This window comes from Ceratotherium simum, chromosome 9, assembly GCF_057802395.1.
Source record: "Ceratotherium simum simum isolate JZ-2026a chromosome 9, ASM5780239v1, whole genome shotgun sequence".
NCBI lineage: Eukaryota > Metazoa > Chordata > Mammalia > Perissodactyla > Rhinocerotidae > Ceratotherium > Ceratotherium simum.
Genome location: NC_141908.1, coordinates 80,755,173 through 80,779,166, shown reverse-complemented (window position 1 = coordinate 80,779,166; position 23,994 = coordinate 80,755,173). Strand labels below are relative to the sequence as shown.

The 23,994-nt window shown below is 40.1% G+C and overlaps 1 protein-coding gene across 1 annotated transcript in view; it reads right to left on the bottom strand.

Annotated features, from left to right (window-relative positions):
• Positions 1-23,994, bottom strand: part of PARD3B (par-3 family cell polarity regulator beta) — a 929,552-nt gene that overhangs the window by 392,473 nt on the left and 513,085 nt on the right. The window contains exon 11 of the mRNA XM_004426826.3: positions 5,147-5,332. Within this exon, the coding sequence (XP_004426883.2) occupies positions 5,147-5,332 (186 nt within the window). The remainder of the gene's footprint in view (positions 1-5,146; positions 5,333-23,994) is intronic.

Below are 23,994 nucleotides of genomic sequence, written 5' to 3'. Positions count from 1 at the left end.
GTGGTTAGGATGCACTGTTCGAGTCTGGGTTCTGATACTCGAGGATGTGCAATGGAGCCATTTACACACTCAGACTGTAGGGTCTTTTTGTCAGAGGCAAAAGCCTGGAAGACACGACTACTAGTAATGATCTTTACGGTTCGCCACCAGTAGAAAACATTATCAATTAAAAAAACAGATAGCTGAAGAAATCATTTAACATTAGTGCTCCTTAAAAAGCTGTCCCTTTTATCTTCCTTTGAATTGATTAATTATAGATCTGCTACATGATTTATAGATACCAGCAGAGATGGAGGTAGAAATTACTCACGCTGGGAACTCCTAGTGGACTTCCGTTAAGCAGCCTGGATGCTATTAAACGTCCCATATTACGAAGAGACACGGAGACTCAGGATCAAGCACCATGTTCTTGGAAATTCTAGAACTGTGTGTATTTTCCCCCAAAATTCATATTTTAGTCATTTTAAAATAGAGGAATTGCTTGCATGAGATAGAATTTTTTCTTTTACCCGTTACTAAATAGTGTAGGTTACGAAATTCCACATCTCTCAGAGACAGTGTTCCAAATTTTCCAAGCACACGAGAATCAAATTACTTAAATTATGTCTATTTCATATTCTGAGTGCATGCATTTGCAATTAGCTATGTCAGATATTTTTCTTTCATTTAATTTCATCATCATCAAGTAGTATTTATTAAGCACAAACCTAGCTAATTAATTTTCTAGAGAATAACAGGTATTCTTAAATTCATTCTCACTATTTAAGAGCTCTTAAATAATCTACCTGATACATGACAGTTTTTCCCTTAGCAAAAATTGCCTTCAAATGTCAATTTTTACCCTATTATTTTAAGGTTTCAGTAGGACACATTCCACTCCCAAAGTCAATATATTAAAAAAAAAAAAAAAGTCATTCAGAATTAGTACAACTTATTCTATGAGACTTTTATTTTTACTACAGCATGTTAATATCCTACCTCATTTTTAAAAAAAAATCGATAGTTATATATTTTTTCTAAAAGTGATTTACTTTTAAAGTTGAAAATAATAAGTTTAAGTTAATGTAACTGCTTAAGTTAAATAAGCGATAGATGTAAAAATGCATTTTCTCTAAAAAATTCACTTAATATAGTACATCAAAAGCAAAGCAAAAGAAAGCCACTGGTGGCAGAATTCAAAACGTTTAGCAAATGTGAATGAAAATATCAAAGGTCTTCGAACTGATCATCCAGACTTTATGTGTGCTTCCCTGGAGAAAAGGGAAAGTAATTTTTATGTGGATTTTGGGAAAGGAGAGCATTTTTCTCAAGCAGTTTTTTTCTAACTGCAACAGACAATATTTATTTTCATTTAACAGTAACAACACCACCACATTCACTTTAAATTCCAATCACAAAAGAGAAATTTTAGAAAAGCATCCTCATGAACATCATAATTTCATTCCACTCAGTTCATGGTTCATGAGAAGTTAACACATATACTTGTATCTGGTATATTTTGTTTCTGGGAGCAACTGCACTGTACTTTAGGGGCAAATGCCCAGGAAGAACGACTGAAAATAAAACGAAACACGTAGTGCATGTTATTGTTTAAGTATGTTAGCATCAACACTCAAGTCACATTTGGCTCTTATGGTCAATGATCACTTTGCACATGGAAAAGCAGGCCTCAAAGAGACGCTTCAGAGGCGTCCAGAAAGCACTCCACAGGTTCAAGCATCTGAAGTGTCGTGTCCTGACCCTCGGAGAGGAGAGTTTCTGGGCTTTACTTCTTGATATGCAGACTGGAATTTAAATATTAAGATAAGAGTAAGCATTTGGATAATTCTGAATAGAGTGCAAATATTGTTCAGTTTGCCCTTAGAGGGAGTGAAGGATGCACTTCCAAGAGGGAATCCTAGAGAAGTAGGTGGATGCTCTTATTTTCAAGTGGAGATTTACATCTCCATTAGAATAACTCAAATAAGAGAGGAAATGATAGAAAGCAGTAGCCCCAGTAGTGAGGGGAGAAAAAAAGAGGCCCTCCATTATAGTCACAGCCATTCATGGGTTTTACATGTGGCGAGAAGTCTGCTGTCTTTGTTTACCCCAAGGGAAGGCCCCAGGAGAATACAGCACCCAGAATCCACAGGAAGAATCTGGTCGTATTTTCAAAGTAGTTTTCAAAACTCCACCTTCCCTAAAGGGAAAAACACCTTGAGAACCAATTAGTGGTATGGAGGCCCAGAAGAAAAAGATTGTGCTCTGGAGGAAAGATTATTTTGTTGATTTCAGGTAAAAACCTAGGGCCAGGTGCTAAAGTGGATGTTCCCCTGCTTATCTCCCCCATGCCCCGGGGACACTGCAGTCTGTTACATGTGTATCTTCTGAAAAGCGGCAGGAACAAAGTCTCAAAACAATTTTTGTAAGACGTAATCCTGGATCACAGAACAGGTGGCAATTTTCTGAGGAGTAACAGTGGATTATTGGAACAGCAGAAGGAGAATAGAAAAGCACTTCCTTTTTTTCTGGTTAATCAGATTTCTTGTGAGCAAAGCTCAGGCCTCCAAAAGTAAACAAGACAAATGGATACTAAACATTCACAATAAGGCTAAATTGATGATTGATGCCTCTTACTGTTTAAGATCAGCTATAAATACGCTGTCCAGTGGTTTCTAATGGTGTGATTGTCTGAGTCAGCAGACCAGTATCAGGAAGGAAATTTACATAAATGGAAAGTGAAATCTTGCTGCAAGAAACAGGACTGTCGGAAACTGCTTAGGTAAGGAGCTGCTCACTTACACAAACATGGATATACATATTCAACCTGCTCTCCAATATCTCCTTCAGCTTAAGTTATTGCCCATAAAAGAGCTAAGATGTTTGCTTTTAATTTCTAAAAATTCCCATTTCAGTTTCAATATTACTTGGAATAAATTCTACAAATAGAGCTGTCATTAGAAATAAGAAGAGTAATATCAAGCTGGTATCCACAAAGATAACTAAGATTCACTCTCAAACACAGCACATGTTTAAACGGCTTGGCTAAGGATGACACGCATGACGCAAGACAGCTCCAGGGCGTCAGCCCCTGATCTCCAGGAACCTGAATGGATGACATGCGAGAGCCCTCATCGCAGTGCAGCGTAGCAGGTGCTCTGGAGTCAGACTGCCTGTGTTCAAACCTTAGTTAAACAGTTCCTAGCTCTGTGACCATAGGAGAGGCACTACCCAGTGTAATCTGCAATTTCCCTTTGATAAAATGGCATGATGATAATCCAATGTGACTGTCAAGAATAAAATCAGAGAATCCACCTAAAACTCATCACAGAGTCCAACGTCTATTAAGCACTACACAGAATGAATGGTAATTGCTGTTGTTGTTGTTATTATTACTATTATTTCTCTTCTGCTCCTGGTTCTGCATTTCTGAGCCAAATTGGAGAGTCCGATAGATTGGGTGATTGGCCCCAATTCTTCCTCCTTCTCTGTGCTCATACTTTTGCCACGGCCTCGTCATGGTGGACTGTGTTCCCCCACCCTGGGACTGACCTTGGATTCAGCCATATGACTTGCTTTGGCCAGGGGTTTGTGTGTGGAGCGACAGTGTGCCAGTCTGGGGCCCAGAAGTTAAGAGGCTTCAGCCAGTGCTCCTGGCCCTCTGACACCTCAGCATACGAGAAGAACGTGCTCTAGCAGGCAGGACATGTGGAGCACACTCAGACTCTGGTGACAGAGACACACCAGCCTGCATCAGAGCCCCTCTCACTGCCCTGCAGAGCCATGAGGGAAATAAAGGCTTATTGATGGATGTTACTGAAATTTTGTCATTATTTATTATGCAACAAAAGCTAACTGATTCAAGAAGTGCATTAAGGAGTTGTCTATCCACAATGCATTTCTTATTTCCCAAAGAAAAGACATTAGCTCAGAGTCTAGGTCTGAAACAAAAGTGGAATGACAAGTGTGAGAAGAGATGCTTCAACAAAGCCAGGATGTGAGGGCCGGGGGCCCCTGCAGACTCTAACCATGTCTTCTTGGCTTTCGAGTGGGAAAGGGCACAGCTATCAATATCAAGATGACTCTAAAATGGCTAACATTTGTTGCAAATCTATCGTAGGCTCAGCATGTGTGGTCTCTCTGTCCTCACCAGAGCACCAGGAGGTAGGCACTACCAATTTTACTCATCTTACAAATGAGGAAGCAGAGGCATATGGAGGACAAGCAATTTGCCTACAGTGACGGAGGGTGAGAGTAGTTAAGGCAGGATTCAAACTCAGGAGGTCTCACTGCACAGCAGGAGATGACGAGGAGGGGGAGGACAGCTAACGAGAAGCAGGCACGTGTTTCAACCCCTATTAGCAGTGATGATCACGTCACAGCTTCATCATCACATCGTGTGTATCGCTTTATTTAATCCTTAGAACCCCTTGAGTTAGGTATTATTTGTTATCCCCATTCTACAGACGAGGAGATGGGAGCACAGTGGGTCCAGTTCCCCGCCCACGTTCACACCCAGCTAGCAAGGATGCACCAGCTGGAGCACACAGTGGTGGAGTCAGATCGCAGCCCCGCCATCTGGTTAACCACTGCACAACGGTAATAGCTATGACCACACTGCCCACCCCAGCGTGAAAGGGCAGAGCCACGGTCTTTCCTTTTTGTCTGGAAATTTATAATATAATATAAGCATTCCAGGCACCATGGTCATCTTCAAGTGTGTACATGTGATAAATGACCTTTAATCTATACCACAGTCACTCTCAGGCTCCAGTAGCTTTCATTCTTGCAAGCACAAGAAGCATACTTTCTTATTTGCTGCCTTGATGTTGACTTGTTTTTAGTTTTGTTTTTCTGATTGTGTATTTTTAGGTTCAACTTCGTTGGGTCACAAATTCAGAGGAATCCTAACAGAGTAATAAAAAGAATGCAAGAAAGAATATTAATCACGATGGGTTTTAGAACTATCTCTAGGAAATGAAATTAACCATGTAAAGTATGAAAACAGACAACTGTTGCCCAGATCTGATCACACACACATTTCCTGCATCTGGCAGAAAGTCTCAGTGGTCTCAGCCTTGAGACACTTTCTCCATCCAGTTCCCAAGCACAACAGCCACATCTCGAGGTATCTTCACACTCACAAGCAAACATCACTCCTACCCACCTTAAAAGCAGCACCTCCATGGATGACGGATTTGATAAAAATCCCCAAGTCTGTTCCAGTTTCTCGAGATTTGTTCCCTTTCAAGCTCACTCCGAGGCCAGCAGAACCTGAGTCATTCAGGGGGATCTCGAAGGTGAGCTGTTCAGTTGTTTCCAGGGAGAGCGCGTAGCAGTCAGGTTCTCCTTTCTGTTGGGAAGCCACACGAAAGAGTGAAGGGAAGAAAGCAGGTTGACATTTACACACTCAGATGGCCAAACACATATGCAATTGGCGAGACAGGACGTCTGGACCTCTAACAGCTGTAATCCTGCTCCTGGCAGGCGAAGGCTGGCTGTCTCTCCTCAAGGGGCGACCACCATGTCCATGGAGCGGGGGAAGAGTTCTTGGGAATAATATTTGGTGATGGTCAGCACAGAGGACCCTTTGGCAAGGCATAGTCATGCCCTTTGAAACATCCATAAGTATTTGAAATTTAGCAGAATATTCTCAGTAATTAAAGACTCTGGACATTACTTAGGGGATGTTAGGCACCAGAAAAGACCTTAGAGATACTGTGATCTCAGGGTAAAATACTGAGATCTACTCAGGGTAGATACTGTGAACTTAGGGCAGAAACATGCTAAAATTTTAGGGAAATATTTGTCTTATATAATTTTCAAACATATCATTCACCATGGAAGCAATGTTATCGATAAAAACTGTCAATCGGATAGAGCACTGAAAAAATTAAGTGTTGTTTGAAAGCTAGAGAAATGCGATTCATAATGGATATCACTGAATTAAATTTCACTGTGTCAAAACTCATGCCTTAAACTTGCATCTCTGGGTAGCATAAGTCACCAGCAACCAGTTTTTGAACCTAAACAGAAATGAAAATGCATAACAAATATTCATGTCCTCTTCGACAAATGACATCTAGCCACAAGCAGAGCTGGTCTCAAAAAATGCGGAGTATGGCGGCAAGAGGCACATTTAGGGTTCAGGTCTCCAGGGAGAAACCTGTTTAATCATATTTGATCCCTGATGTTTTCAGATATACAGTAGCGGGAACGAAAAGTGCCGTCTACATGATAATCCGTGTAGATGCCCCTTCTGCATCAGTCCCAGGCTAGCAGAAATGTGAAACTCCGCTACAGTGTGTAACCGGAAAATCTGAAAATGAGATAGCCCTGGAAACCATCAACTCATTCTAGGTCGGCAGTTCCTTCTTCTCTGTAATTATGCCTAGAGACTCTCATCTGAAGGTCACTTTGAGGGACTCTCATGTTAAATTACATATTTTAAAAATTACTGTGAATGTCTGAATGTCAGTCACCAAATAACAACTATAAAATCAGAAGTAGCAAAGAACCCATAATTAAAACAGATTAAGAGGTCTGATCATAGCCAGATCCACTGACACGGCATTTTCAGCTCCTACCAAAACAGAGAAAACCCATGTGTAACTTTAAAGAAATAGTGCCTTCATTTAATTTCACTGTAAATGAGTTAGCTGTAACGATTTTGACAACAGGTAGTTTCAAAGAAATGAAACTTTATTGCTTAATTTAATAAACCTATTACAGGTTAGTTCTTTCAACTAACATTACATTATTATCTAAGAAACAAATCCCATTGTTTGATTCAAACTAGCTGTCTTTTTGCCCTTGGAATGCCAGAATTAAATACTAAATGTAAATTATTAGCCTTCATCTTTGTCTTCCAAAATGCTCGATTTAGAAACCATAATATTTCATAATCATTTATGTTTCCAGGCCTCTCTGGGATTTGGTTAATTTCAGTCTAATAAAGTTTCACTGAATTAAAGTGTGAATTAAAGAGCAGCTGTTCTTACTAGAAGTTTGTGAACACAATTTAGAGAAAGACTGGAAAGGTTCTCTGGCTTTTATCTACCGGAGATAGAATAACACAAGGACAAGTTTTGCTTGAGTAAAACCTTCAAACCACTTTATTCTACAGTCAAATAAGGTTTTTTTTTGGCAACTGTGTTTAATTCTTAATAAGATTGACAACGACTATTTGTACTCACACCTTCCATTTATTACATAAGTGGTAAAAACGAAATAGAAATCAGGTGATATTATGGTTACCTTTTCATTTTAAACTTCATTTATCTTTTTGAAGTCCCTGATATCCAAGAGCCAAAAATATAACAACAAAAACAAACTGGTGGCTAATAGTGATTGAGTGGTTCTGTTCTAAGTGCCTCACACATGTCAGTACACTCACTCTTCACACCCACCCTCAGAGGATTACTACCGCGCCCATTTCACACATGAGGAGACTGAGGGGCACAGCAGATAAGTACCACGCCGACAGTCGGTGTGACTTGTCAGGGTTGAGCCTTGTGGCGCCCAGGCAGTGTGGTTCCTGCGTCCGGCTCTTAACTGCTCTACTATGACTCCACTTCTGTGAACCACCATGACTCGGCCCAGTTGTAAGAAATTCCCAGACAGATTCCTACAAGAACAGTAGGAGGCCGTGCAATTCCACGTTCTCCACCCAACTACAGTTATGTTTTATCTCTTTCTTATGCTGTACGAGGCTCAAGCCATAATTAGTGGTTTCTAATAAAAGCTAACTTCCCAATGGTGAAGGAAGCCATTATAGTAGTTAACACAGCCATTTCCTCTGTTAGAAATAAGTGCCCCTTTACCTAATGTACAAAAAAATCAATATACTGAATGCCTTCCTCCAATAATCTTGGTTCAACTAGTAACTCTGAAAATTAAACTCAAATCTTGCCAGACATTTTTTGGTGGGATGGAAAGAGGTAAAAAGTCCTCACAAGTGCCCCCGATGCAGGACCTTAGCAACACCAGGAGCACAAAAGCAGCAGCAGATCCAGACCTGGACCCTCCCTGGCTTCCTGTCTTTCAGACAGGAGCTTACCCACACTCTGTTGGGAGTATCCCTTGCTTTTTCCACCTGCAGATACAAAGAGGTAAGGCTGGCGTAGTAAGGGAAACCTTGTGAATTTCATTATTTTTTGTCCTTTCATTATTTCTTATTCTTTGCCCCTAGAGGCCGTGTCTGCAGATGCAAAGTCCTTGAGATTCCTAGAGTCAGACCCAGGATGGATGCTCAGATGCCCCTACTGCCTGTGTGTAGGTCTAAGGCCGTAGGGCCCGGGCTGGCCATACAGCATCCTCTACTCAGGCTGTCTCAACCTAAGCGTGACTGACATTCGGGGCCTGAGAATTCTTTGTTGTGAGGAGCTGCCCCATGCACTGTAGGATATTTAGCAGAATCCCTGGCTACTACCCACTAGAGGCCAGTAGCACCTCCTTCTCCAGTTGTTACAACCGAAAATGCCTTCAGACATTGCCAAATGTCCCCTGGGGTCAAAATCATCTCCAGTGGAAAACCACTGCCCTGAATCAACAATTGCCAAATGCAGTCACATCCACATACACTATAATACCACGTATACTATATACAATATATATACCCTATTGTAGTATATGTACTATATGATTCTTTAAATCCACATATAATACATAATATGTATATATATTCTATAAATATATACGTGTGTATGTGTGTGCATGGGTGTGTGTGTGCAGTATATTCACAGCCCCTCTTAGAGGCCCCAACGACTTCCATGTTGCTAAATCCAATGGTCAGTTCTCATCGTTCACCCTTCTTGATCTACAGTAGTGTTGGGCCCAATTGATCATGTTCCACTTCTTCAAACACTTTCTGTTCTTGGTCCCAGGACACCACTCTTTCACAGTCTACCTCCCACTTCACTGTCCACTCCTTTCCAATCCTCTTTTCCAATTCTTCTCACCAATCCCTAAGGACTAGTGTCCCAGGAATCAATCTGACCTTTTCTCTTCTCTTCCATCCTCACTTTCTAAGTTACCTCATCTAATTTCATGGTTTTAAATATATCATGCATGAATCACAAATTCATCTTTCTATCCCTCTCCCCTATACTCAGAGTCATATAACCAATTTTCTAGTGAGCAATTCCATTAGGGTTTCTACCTTGAAACGATCATGGCCGAACAGATCATGCCTTAAACCTGCTCCTCCTGAACAAGTTAATGCAATTGTATTCCTCCTGACATTCAAGCACGAGATCTCAACGTCATTGCCAACTCCCTTCTTGTCTCACACTCCACATCCAACCCATCAGCAACTCCTGGCAGCTCCACCTTGAAAACACACCCAGGACTCTATCCTCTGACCTTCGCCCCCACTGTGTCTCACGGGATACTCTCTGTGATAGGGCCTCCCTTCTGCCTCGCTGCTTCCACTTCTCTCCTCCTCAGGCTCTTTCTCAACACAGCCGCCAGAGCGGTCCTATTAAAACAAATACTCAAAACCTTCTAGTGACTTCCCACTTCATTCAGAGAAAAAGCCGAAGTCCTTCCACTGTCCTGCACACTCTGCATAAGCTGAGCACGCCGCCTCTCCTCTGAGCACATCTCCCATTCACTCTGCGCCTGCCCATTTGGCTTTTCTTTTCTTCAAAACAACCTGCATGCTTCTGCCCCAAGTCCTCCGCATCACCTTTTCCCTCTGCTTTGAATGCTCCTCCCCTGGGTTCCAGCAGAACTCCTTCCCTCACTTCCTTCAATTCTCCATTCAAATACCCATTGATCAGGGAGGTCTTCCCTGGCCGTTCAGTTTCAAATTACTTTAACACCCTACAACACCACCCTACCCATATCCATTATCCTGCTTTGTTTTTCTCCTTAGCATTTATCACATACTGTAAACTTATTTGTTTATTTATTTTTTAAATAATCTCTCTTGAATACAGGGACTTTTATACTATTCTGCGTTTTTTTCTCAACAATCTGTCGCTAGTGCTTAAAATAGTGCCAGCCTCAAAAACGGGCACTAGATAAATATTTGTTGAGTGAATGAATTAACATATATGAGCTATATATGAGTAAGTGTCCAGCAATATGTGCTTGCGTGTATGTATATGTATTTTTGTGTATCTGTGAATGTGTATTGGTGGAATTGTATATACATACATGTAAGCAAATGAATAAACTGCTGGCACAACACATTGGATTCCTACTATTCCAGATTTCATTAATTTAAATGTTTATACAAATTGGTTTTTACCTTAAAAATAATTATAAAAAGCATAAGGTATCATAGTTATAAGGAATCTTAAAAGTAACCTAGTCCAATTTCCCTTTTCATACCATACTTTTTGCTCCTAGGAGAGATGACAACCCAGCTCAGCTTCAACATCAAATCCTCAATGAAGGCACCGAGATATGTCACAGCTACCAACTTGTGATGGACGGTGGACTGTTCATGGTTTTAAATTGCATCATGTACCTCAAGTCACAAGTGAACATTGCAAACAGCAATATTCATGGTACATTTCATCAAGTTTGGGAAGCACTGTGATCCGGTGCCCTGTCTACCTGTCTGTCTGTCTGTCTATCCATTCAAGCATATACATATATGCACATACACACATCTATAAACAAAAGTTTCATGAGCTAATACTTGCTCAGAGTGCAACACATTCTAGTATTTTCTATGCTTTTTTATTTTTTAAAAAATTTGGTCACAACCCACTACATTGATTTCATAATCCAATAATGGGTCCTAGTTCTCAATTTGGAAAACACCAAAATGATGTATGTATAGGCATTATTTTTATTAAATCAAAAAAAGAAGTGTAAAATCAAACGGTAAGTAAAATAACTGCCTTTTCTTTCCTAATTTTTCGAAGCCATTTCAGTGCTTTATCCTATCCATTCCCAGCCTTAACTAACCTTTTATCCCTTTTTACACAAACTTTGTTCAAGTTCCTATAGCTGTTCTGTTATCATCCTAATTATGTATATTTTCCCTTCTCCTCCCATTCAGTTACTCTTTTCCGATTTCTCCATTCTCTCATCTTGTTCTCTGTGATACCATTTCTATTCCTAAGCACAATGAACAACCTGCCACAGCTGGAATTCAGCAATGAGACTGATCCATTCCAGCCTGAGCAATAGAGTCACTCTGCAAACCATGGTCACTCAACAAATTTTTATCAAGCATCTACCGTGTACTAAACACTGTGATGTGAAATGGCCAGTCTACACAGAACATAATTGGCAAAAAGTTTATTGAACAACGTGGGAAGGCCTTTCTCTTTCATAAACAGTATTACCTGGAGAGGAAAGAATAGAGTTTAAGACTAGGACAGAGGAAGCAGAGAAACTACATGGTAGGACCTTGCCAGATATACTAACCATTTTTATCAAACTAATATCAAAAGTAATTACTTGGCGTGAAAGGAGGAAAAAGGCAAGAAGATGGATGACTAGGGAGGCATCCATATTATTAGCTTGAGAGTGTTCCAAATGGGGCCATCTCTAGAATCACAGAGGTTCTTGTATTGCAAAGCAGTGCTTGATTCACGCATGAAAGTGGTAATAACCCGGCATTTCAAAGCCCAGGGGAGGCCACCAGTCCGCAGGGCCAGTGTTCAATTTCCCAGAAGCCCATGTCAGACCTGACAGCATCCATGCTAAACCTTTTATGGCCCTCATTTCATTAAATGTTGTGCTCTTGGCTCAGCACGAGCAGGCTCTGGATGTCTTTGCCTCGCCTCCCAAATGTGTAATTAGTCTGTGTTGTGAGCAGCTTACTTTATGCAAGAGTTATGTTTCACATGCAATCATTTTGTCAATTACCAACACACAAACAAAAGGGCCTTAAGAAAAAAAAATGAATAACTTTTCTTTAATATAAAGCAAAAGCCATCCCTGGCAATTCTGCCAGGATATTTTACAATAAGCATAACCACTGTTAGCTTTGCCTAAGTAAATTCTAAGGAATGTAAGGTGATGCAACTTTTGTTATAACTAAACAAATTTTCACAACAATGAAAGGATAAGACACCTGCAAGACACTTCATTTTCTGAAATTTTTTAATCTTCTGAAAAAGCATGGGTAGCTATTATAAGCATGAAAGGTTTTTGGCCAATTGGATTACATAAAATTCAAAATGTGAATATCAGCCTAGAGTGGGGATCAGAGGCTCATTCCAACAGCTGGGAGGCATTTCATTTTAGATTGTACTTTGCAGAGACTAAAGTCAAGACGAGAGAGATGAGCAGGCACATGCAAAGAAAGGTAAATGGCGATCCAGGGATGATCACTGAATCCGTTGTAAAGGACTTTGCCACCACTGCTGCTAATACATAAGTGAAATCAGAAGAACTCTTGGTGATTTACAAGTAGATGGATTATCTTTTAAAGTCTTTTGCCCTCTGGACTATATAGACAAATCAGCAAAAAGAATCAGAGATTATAGGGCAGATAATTAAAAAAACTTTTTCTGAATTATTCTATAGGTTGTCGAGAATTAACCCAAAGCTCAATATTATATATTGATCAAATAGAAAAGAAAAATATAAGTTAATGTTGCAACAAATAGGAGAAAAGTTTCATAGAGCTAAATGTAAGCAACACTCATATTTACTTTTAATGGAGGAAAATTTTTAAAACATAGATTTCTTATAGTTAGCTTGATAAACAATATTTTAACTATATATCCTTATATGATCTCCTTAAGTGCACATTCACTCATTTTAAAATAATTTTTAACCAAACACCTGAATGAAGAAAATCCTATAAAATATTTGTAATTGAGACACTGATGTTTTTCACGTTTTTTGAAGTCCATTCCCCAGAAAAGGTGCAGGAGGAGGAAACTACTGAGAGCAGGAGCTGATCTCTGACTGAACTTATCAGAAAACAATTTTCTCTAAGTAAAGGATTAATCTAATACCAGAAAACAAATGTCAAAAACTGGCCATTCTTTACTGCCCTTTCAATATAAGAGTTCCTTAATGTAATACGAAGTCAGAGATTAAATCCGACGAAGGTCCAGTAGGTCAGAGTTAGGATTCCCAGAGCAGCCTTTCTCCCTTCAACTTACAGGATATGTATTTGAAAGATCAGCAAATTCAAAAGTTTAGTGATGCTGGCAATTTTTCTTTTCCTTTTCAGATAAAGATTAAAGAAATGAATAGAATATTTTGCGTCACGAAAAGTAATATAAATGAATATTGTATAATTCAGACAGCAAGGATTTTTATAAAACTAGAGCCTGAACCTGTTTTGTTAACATCAAGAAACAACAGGTCTTTTTGTTTTGTGTTTACTCCTTCCTGTTAAAGGTGAATTAAAGAAACCTGATTAAAAATGTCTTAAATATTTTACAGGCAATAATTCAGTCGTTAAAATACAAGAATACATGCTTTTATAGGAATATAAAATTCAAGAACAAACGATATGATTGTAATAATTTAAAGATCTAAAAAGGTAGCATAATGGGCCTGTTTCTAAGAGGAATAGACCTATTTGGGAAGCTGCGTTCTTAGGGGAAATACTTCCAATATCTTTGCCATCACAAATTCTTTGTCTGCCCGGCCACCTGCACTTAACACTTTTAAAAGACAACATGGCTATCAAGCACAAACGCTACACATAAATAAAAATACCTCGTGCAAGTGAGCACACCGGTTATGGTGCCTGTACCACCCAGGGCCAGCCCACCGCTCAGAAGAGGGTGGCACTTACTGAATTGGAGGTGCCCTCTGACCCCATGACAGTCAGTCCACAGGCTCCACAGGCTGCTAGCACTTCCAGAGGAGGTCTGGCCCGAGACTGTGCCCAAGTAGGGCAGGCTTCAGAGACCAATCAAACTGGTTCCCTTGAAGACTGGGATCAACCTAAGGTCTAATACACAGGGTCATAGTCATTGCAGGTGAGGAAAAAAAACGAGGGTTTCTATGACAAAAAATTTTAGAAAAAAGGGTTTCTTTATTTTAGGACTTTTCAGTGCTTTTAAAAGGTTAATATGCATTCCCTAATTTAGGTGACCATGGAACCCACCTGAGCATGAAGCATGTTATATGAAGGGTTCCCGGGCACACACACAGAGAACGGCTGCAGTAGAGTGTGCAAGAGGGTTAGGCTAGAAAGGAACGGAACAGAGAACAGAGAAGGCTCCCGAGAGAAACCCTGTAGGTCGTGAACAAGGTCCTAGAGACGCCACATGACCTCGTGGCTAAACCTTCCAGTTCCATTACTTCTGTATCACGCTCTGTGTACACGCCATCCATCACAATCAGCACCAACACCACCCAAGTGTCACAGAAAGAAAGTACAGCCTGATGAGAGGCTTCAGAAGATGCAGACCAGCAAGTGCATTCTGAAGCTTCTAGAAGGAGGGAATTCCACACCGGGGAATAAATGATGGTGAGTTTCCTTATGAGAAGTGAAAAAAAAGTTTGCTTTTAGTTTTGGATTGGGAGATTTCTGTAGATGGTTTAATGACACTGAATTACAGGTTGTTTTCACTGGGATTTTAGGAAGTACTACAGGCACAGAATAACTTCTTAAACCCTCAGATAAAAGTGTAAGAATGCTCTGCATAACATCCTCCATTCTCCGAATCTGTCTCGTTATTTAGAACACAATGACTCTTTCAGTAAAGATAATACAGGTTTCTTCCCTAAGCAAGAATTCTGAAGGCAAGGATTACATCTCAGTTACCTACATTTCCCCTAGAGGACCCACGAAATGTTCTTTCACTTTAAGGTGTAGAGAGTCATGTTTATTAAATTATGCTACAATGTAGTAACAGTACTACCACAGCTGGAAAGTAAGAGGTACTTTCATGGGGGCTGGGGGAGGGGGAGTTAGCTTGTTGGTTAAGGCTTATAAGAAAATCAAACGATAAAAATACGAGTATTTTAACCCTATCGTTTTGTCTGATGTCGAGTTGCGTGCAATGAGACTCCAGCTGGAAACCAGTCCCCTTTAGTATACTATTCATGATGAATAATCCTAAATTCCAGATAGAGATGGAGAAATCTCAGTGGGTAACACTCATTTTAAATTCACAGTACATGTTTACTATTGTAATGAGAATGTTCTTACCATATATATAACATGCCATTTGTAGATAAAGACATAGAATTCGCCTTTATCTAAATAATTAAATCAATTACTCCATTAAAATTAATTTTCAGATAAAACTGATTATGAAATAAGAAGTCATTTAGGTTCTATAGAGTGTGAAAACCCATTAAAATTAAAATGTGGATATATCTTCCTATCCTCACTACTACAAACAAATTGAAGGGAGAGGAGAAATCTATCCAGAGTTAATCAACGATAAGTGAATGAATGTATCAGGTGGCTGTTGCCACGAAAATGTTGCATAACAAACCATCCCCAAATTGTGACGTGAACATTCTGGCATTTATTTCTGTCTCCCATATCTGCAGGCTGACTGGAGTATGGCTAGTCTAGGCTGGGCTCAGCCAGGCTTGCCTCCGAGCCCAGGTGCAGGTGTGCTCCATATACCTCTCATCTTCCTTAGACAACCAGATATCTGAAGCATGTTTCTCACACGATGAAAGACAAGAATGCAAAAAGGTAACTTTAACGCTTGTGGTCATAAAACATCTGCTAACATCTCGTTGGCCAGATGAATTCACATTGCCAAGTGATTGCCAAGACACATGGCCAAGTCTACCACGTGTGGTTGCGAAAGTGCCCTCCACACACCATGAGACCATAACAAGAGTGTGGATATAGAATGCTACCCTACAGTATAGACGTGAAAACTGAGACCAATAACCCCGTTCACCAATTGGGTGACTTTTTTTTTTTTTTGACACATAGGAGATATCAAAACTTAATGATATCATTATTATAGTGCTTATATTTCTCTTAATCATCTTTCCCTTCTTTTGGTATCACGTTTTCTATTTGACACATATATCCATCTGCTCTCATCTGAATGTGTCCCCCCTGAATTCACATGTTGAAATCCTAATCCCCAATGTGATGGTATTAGGAGGTGGGGCCTCTGGGAGGTGATCAGGTCATGAGAGTAGAGCCCTCACGAATGGGATTAGTGCCCTTATAAATGAGACCCACAGAGCTCCCTAGTCCCTCCACCATATAAAAATACAGTGAGAAGTCTGCAACCCGGAAGAGGGCCCTCACCCAACCACGCTGGCACGCTGATCTTGGACGTCCAGCCTCCAGAACTGTGAGGACTAAGTTTCTGTTGTTGTAAGCCACCCAGCTGTAGTATGGTTATAGTGGCCCAATCAGGCTAAGACACCATCCTGTAGTGTGATTTTCAGAGTGGCTTCTGTGTCTGTGAGATTTTCCCAAAGTAGGTAGCCTAGTCTGAGAAGATTCCTCCTCCCACATTCCTGCAATCTTCCTGCCAGGCTCTTAAAAGGGACTGTTCAGGTGGCCCCAGAGCTCTCAATAACTGGCATGGTCTACTGAATATTGCCTTTCACTTGACGTTCTTCTTCCTCAGTATTCATCTTCCAAATGCTCCTCTCCTGCTGTACTCTACATACGAAAGCAGGACAAGGATAAGGGAGCAATGTCTATGGCCTTCATTCCTGTAAAATCAGTGTGTAATTACAAGAAGTTTAAAAGTTCAGCACACTTCCAATCAATATTTCCCTAGACATAGGTTGAGCAGGACTTCCTTTTTCCCTGAACTAATGGATCTTTATTTTCCAACCAAGTCAAGTGTGTGTCAAAGACTAAAAGACTATCTCAGTTTAGTTTATGCTGGAGGAATTAATTTTTTTTTTTTTTGTGAGGAAGATCGGCCCTGAGCTAACATCTGCCAATCCTCCTCTTTTCGCCGAGGAAGATCGGCCCTGAGCTAACATCCATGCCTATCTTCCTCCACTTTATATGGGATGCCCCCACAGCATGGCTTGCCAAGCGGTGCGTTGGTGCGCACCTGGGATCCAAACCAACGAACTCCAGGCCACTGCATTGGAGCGCGCGCTTCACGGCCTGCGCCACCGGGCCAGGCTCCTCATTTTTTTTAATTAATCCATCACGGCGCCATTTTTACTTGCTGATACATCAAAAAGGAAGACTCATCTAAGCACAATGAGTGAATGAATCTTTTCAGTCAAGCATTTTCCGGATGGTACTGACCTACAATTTATATGACACTTAATCACACATAGGAAGAATCTTTATTTCATACGTATATGTGTATATATCAAATGCAGAAATTATTTTCACCTCAAAAGAAATTTTACTTAATATTTCCAGACACGCCGAGTTTGTGTCTCAGCATACAAGCCGCCTCCTCCTTCCCTGATTTTATCAGTGGAAAACAATGTGCCCTCCTCCGAGCTCCCATTTTACTGACTTTTTCTCATTCTTACGATTCTCATCACTTGTCTTTCTATTCTTACAACTATTTGCTGGAGTGCCTGTCTTACCTCCACTGTACCGTTGTGATCTCATCAGAGGTGGGAATTAGGTTTGATTCAACTTTGAGTCCAGTTCAGCCTCAGGCAGGACGCATATGTATAATAAATATTTGTTATAGGATGACTTCATAAATTATTTCGTTGACACTTCTCTGCGACGGTGCCCTTCTTCAAATAACAGCATTAAAATGCCAAAAAAAAAAAAGTGACAGCTATGTCTTGCATCTCATCTAAAAAATCATAGTTTTAACACTTCTAGCCTAAACTTTCTAGCATGTTTGTTAGATGGAACTGAAATTAATTAATCAAAGGCCACGAAGAGCTTCTCTTACTTTTCAGGTGGGATTCTCTCTAGCTAACCATCATTCTCTCCCCTCCCACATTGATGGCCATTGGCAAACTCTTACTTACCCATCAAAGCCCATTTCAGTTGTCATCTGCTTTCTGTGGCTGGGCCCTCATCTGGGTCTCCTTAGCACTCTATACATAATTAAACTATAGTGCTGATCACATTATATTGTGGTTGTTATTATATAAATCTTTAAGGACTTCAAGGGCAGCAAGAACAATTCCACTTGTATTTATGCCACTAGCACCTATCCTAACCCATCCTTGAGAACAAGTGTATGGTAAATATTATTTAAGAGGCATTGCTGACAAGTGCTGCATCAGTTAGTTCTTCCATTGTAGCTCAATATTGCCACATTTTTATTAATACCAAAAAATAGTTTAAAAACTGCTAATTAAGTTCTATTATTTTGTAATATAGACCAGTATCACCACCATCACCATCATCAAATGGAATTTTGGAATATTAGGTAGTGTGTTTGGTATATCTACAACAATTCAGTGATTTTCCTTTGCCATTTTTATAATAGTGCTGAGCTTCATCAAGACCTGTTTGCACTTTGATGCCTCTGAAGGGCTGAGTTAGGCAAGAAAATAGGTTGCAAATGTTTCTAAGAACTCACATTTATTTTGGCTCATCTGATCACCATATCCGCTCTTGAGTTTTGATATGGGGTGGAGTAAATCTGTCATTCACTTCCACTTTATTATGACAGCTGGTACTATTTGGCAACTACCCTGTTCAAATTAACCCTGTTCAAAAAACATTTTTTCACATTTAAAACTAAGACTGTGTCTATATCAACTCCTAAACAATTGGTTGAAAAGTTTAAATTCACTTTCTGAGCGAATTCATTTGTTATAAATAAAACCAAAAAGCAAATAAACTAAAAGTTTGACCTTTTTTTTGTAACTAAATTGGGCAGCATTGTGAACAAATATCAAGTAAAACATTCATAATACACTTGGTACCTCCCCATCTTTGTCCTTTAAAATCCATTGCACATCAGGCACAGATAATCCAGAATAGTTTTTACGTTCTATTTGACCTGAGAGAAGTATCCAAGTCATAATTCACACATGTTAATGACTGGTGAAAGAGACACCTGACCAATGATTTTCTTGTTAAAGCACCCTTGATCCCAGCCTTTATCTCTGTGGATGTAGAGTTCATCCCATTATTTCAGCCACATCAAAAGTAGGGCATTGGCTAAACAAATACGCAGGATTTACAAAGGCAGCCATATTGCAGTGATACACAGCAAGCCGCCTGGGGTTTAATGGAGACCGTATGTTCAGATGCCTCTTTAATTTCTTATTTTTCTGTTATACCGTAGAACGAAAACCCAACCTAGTAAAAGAATGAGCTGAGGGACATAGTCAAAGAATCAAAAAAATTCTAGAACTATGAATAAATACAAATCTTTTACTAATGTTATAACTCAACACAGTAGGAATATATTACTCAGCATAATTGTATACTTTGTACCCTGTCTAGATCTCTAACTTCTAACAAAAATATCTGTATTAGCAGAAAATTCAGCTGCAACTTCCTAAGAAATATTAATAGTGTTCTAAGAACATTGTGTATGAGCAAAACCTCACTTTTTTTCCTAGCATCCTGTTAGGATAACCTCCCACATTCTCTTAAAGAGAAACAGATTTGGGAACTTAAAAAACAACGGAATGGTCTTCCTTTCACTTTCTCCACCCTCTGGTCTATGGTAATTAATGTCTACTCAATACCACACTCAATCATCTGTCTCCCCTGGGATGCTTCTTTCAATTAAACCTTTTATTTCATCCAAGAACGCCTGTTCTCATTGACCACTGCACTTTTTATCTGTGGATTTATGATAATCTAATGCACATCTCCTCACAGGCAGCATGGCCTTATGAATCCTTATTGTTCTTACACCAGAAGAGAAGTGAAAAACAAAATTAGCTCCCGCGGAAGCCAGGAAGGAAACCGCATTTGTTTGACACAGCAAGAGGCCTTTCACTACCTGCCCGGCGGCCTTGACCATTCCACCGCCCTGGCCTCTCAATGTGGCAGCTGCCCCTGCCTGGCTGCTCCCGTCTGATAAGACACACCAGCTCCCTTGGGAGCTATTGAGAGCTGAGGGTGAGAGGCAATGCAATCCTCGGCTTATGATTTCAAAGGTTCCTGAAGGAAGGAAGACATTTACACGCTATCATTATTCTTTTCTGAAAAAAACCCTCCAGGTTAAAGAGGAACCTCTGAACCGCCATCTGACAGCAAGGCTGGGCTTTAAACAAGTGAGCCACTAGCTTGTTCGTTGCTATTTTGTCTTTACTTTCTTTCCAACTAGGATGCACGTGATTTGGTTTCTGTTTTAGAAGTACACAAATTATAGTGACATGTTATTAACTTAACCACCATGAAAAATTACATATATATTTCTTTACAATTATATTCACTTATGCAGCTGAAGACAAGGCTCGATCTAGTGTCCTTCTACCCCTTTAGGATACAGGGAATAAGTCACTGTTGCGTATAAACTCAAACATGAACAAGTTCAGCAGCCTTCATCTGTCTAATGTCCTTATGTGCCTATGTAGCACATAAAATTACCAAGTTAATAATTGCACTAATATTTATTTATATAATTTATTTACAACCTGTCTAATACCAAAGAGGAATTGAGGCAGCTTGCGTTAATAATTACATTAGAAATATCTGCCAAGTTTTCAACAAGTTGCTAGTGTTGACACGGTCATATTTTTACAATAGAAGAATCCAGAATTCAGAGATTTTTTTATTGCATTAAGGATGGCCAAAACCTTACTGAACAGTGTTTGTAATTTATTCACTTTTCTTTATGTGTAATGGAAATAAGCTTTAAATAAACGATGACTGGGGGTATAGACAAGGCAAGTTCTAGTTAGAAAACAGGTTACATGTTGTATATAAGTTTGTTTGTAAACTTGGTTCTTGCAACTTGAACTTTTTTTTTCCTCTCAAAAGAAATACTGGTAAGTTGTCTAGATCTCCATTAGCCAAGAGGGTTTGTTCACTCCACGGTATCTCCAAAACATACCAGTATGTCATAATTTACTTTCTATTGGATGGGCTATATTTCAGAATGTTCTAAACTTCAGTTTAGAAAAGAAGGAACGTATTTCCTTCTGAGCTGGCTAAGGGAGTGAAGTCTCTTGGTACCCACAGCCATGGTGTGGCAGGAGAGTACTGGAGGAGGCGCTCCATCTGTGGCTACTAATTACCGTGGCAACTAGCACCGTGCCAGCAGGGGGGTCGAAAGGTGGCCAAGAGAGAAGTCTGCTGGCAATTCGTTAGCTCTACATTTACTCAGGAGAAGGCACTCTTTAGGTCAAATGCTCCCAAGGCATTCTGAACTGTGGAACAGACACACACTCAGAGGCTGACTCCGGGTGCCCATTCATATATACGGATCACTCATAATTCAGGCACTATCTGGATTGAGCGTCATGCCAAGACTGATGCAAAGACATTCACAGAATAGTACTTTGCAGTGGGAAGAGATCTGAGACCATTTAGTTCAAGCTCCTCGTTTTATAGATAAGGAAACTCTTCTCCCTATCTACTGTCAAATTACTTTTTCTTTTGATAATTTAACTTTAGTACTTATTAGTTTATCACTATCTACACAATCCAACCCCTACTCCCAGTCCCCAGTCCAGGCTGCGGGTGTCCACTGTAGAAAAGTAAATCTCTACCTGCGATGGGAGAGGAAAGGGAAAAGCGTGCCCAGACCAGGGACAAGAATTGATGTTTAGCCAGAGTGTCATGGTTAAAAATGTTGCTAAACAACATTGTAAGGAAAGAGGCATTTCCCTAACTTTTGCACCTCTTGCACTGTAGTTGTACCAAGAAAGAACTCAATAAAATTTCTGTGAATGGAATTAAGATAAGATCCAAGAAGTCAAATGACCTTCCTAAACTCAAACATCGAGTGGCAGTCCTGGGCCGATACCCCAATTCTCACATCCCCGACCCACACTCATTCTGCATAGAACAGTGTCTCTCCAACTGTCCTAACCTAACGTGAGACATTGCAACACTATTGGCCCCAATGAATTAAGCTCCTTACAATGTGATTTTGCTGCTCTTTCCATCCAAATGTGGAATCTATCTACCTCTCCCTTGGATCTTGACTGGCTGTGTGACTTGCTTTGACCAAGAGAATGAGGCAGAAGTGACACTGTGCAACCTGCAAGGCTAGAACTGAAGAGCCCCTGCATCTTCTGCTTTTGCTGTCCTGAGAATGCCACGTAAGGACCAGCCTTCTGGAAGATGAGAAGACACACATAGGAGAACCAACATGCCCCACCCCACAACCAGCACCAACTGACAGCCAGGTAAGGGAGGCCATCTTGGACCTCCAGCCCAGCAGATGCTCCAGCTGAACGCAAGCTGCGGGAATAAGCCCAAACACAGAACTTACAAACAGAGAACTTACGAACACAGACATTACAAAAGACACATCAAATAGATCTTAAATTCACATTTGATGGATTTTCTATATTATCCCTGAAAATGATCTTGTGTGGACTTGTGAATTTTGCTCACGTGATATCGTAGGGAGCCAACGACAATATTATCACCATAACCAAAATGTTCCTTTTCTCTACTCCTTCCTTTTCCTCAGTTTTCCTTCCTCCCTTCAGCTCATGCTTCTCCACATCTCCAGGAGTGTTTTCTCTCCTTGCTTCTTTGAATCTATCCACGGCCCAACCAGAGTCACACTTCATAAATAAAACTTTTCATGAATTTAAAGCCCTTATTGATTTCTTCCTTTTCATAACTTCTAGTTCACTATTAACCTCCCAGTTTCTTCCTTAAATTTGTGCAACTCTTTCCCTCCTATTAGCAGTCCCCACAGATGATAGATACTACACCATATTCTTATCTGGTCTCTCTAATGCCCCTTAGCATTGTCTACAAGCTCCTAGAGGTCAGAGGCCATGTTGCAATACATCTTAGAACACCCTGTGTTTATGGCACAGCAGCCAGCACCAATAAACGTGCAGTACCTATCTGATCAGCTAATATTTGTTGAACAGTTGGGTTCTGTTATCATCAGTGTGGACCCAGAAATGGAGGGAAATGGAGACCCAAGAAGACAGTTCTCCTGAACATCAACTTTTCTGAGTACCAAGGAAGAGAAGCATTGCTTTCAGGGAGATGGCGTGCAAGCAAGTCAGGGGTAGATGTTTTGCTTGGGTGTTTTTTTGTTTTGCCATTTTTGGTTTTTGTGCTTGTTTGCTTCTGTGTGTTTTGCCCCTCCAGTGGGAAGTCAAGGGTCTCTAGATGAAATATGTAGCTGCTGGGAAGGAGAGAAGGGAGAGGTGAGCCCTTTGCATCAGGTGGAAAGCCAGTAACTCCCCTGAAGGGTGCTGAGGCTGACGGCTCCATAAACCAGGAGCCATGGGCTCCAACATTCACGCAGTAACGACTAGCAATGGGGCCTTCGTTGTTCTTGGGGCTGATATTTTTCTCCATTCTACTACCATCTTCATCACCACCTGGTGTTTTAATGTGATTTAACGTAGTGTACTATTACCTTCCTCTTCATCACCACCTAGCAGTTTAATGCAATGTAGAAACAAATATATTCTGCAATAGAGATACCATATTGAGTGTTATTTGCTTCCAGAAAGGCAAGATGATAGGTCAGAAGTAAAACAGGAAAAGAGAGAGGAAGGAAAAGGAGAGAAAGAAGAACTATAAGAAAATTGAAACAAATTTTCAAGCTATTAAACAATCCTCCTTAGGTCCTAAGCCTCTAAGAAATGCAAAGAATTAATTACAGAAAGACTAGGTGATAAAAGTCCTCCATATAACTCAATAAGTGGCCAGGAAACATAATTGAACTCGTGTATAATTGAATATCCTGCCACAGGGCAGATTTAAAGAAGGGTAAACTTAAAGAGACATAACAATATTGAATGTTCTTTTGTCTTTTTAACGTTTGTGATAAAACATTCTTTTTTAAAGAGAGAACTAGGACTAGGGTGGGGCTTCATTTAGGCAACAAAAGGAACTGAATAGTATGTGGTGTGTACTTGGGCATCTTAATTTAAATAATTATAATACCTTAAAGAAAAGTGCATTTTAACTCCTTCGATGTTTTATCATATGTGACAGGTTCAGTAAAAGGGCACCTATCTACTGCTGCATTCTGCGTCATATGTTCCGCACACTCGTTAAAAATAATGAGAACATATTCAAAAGTCACT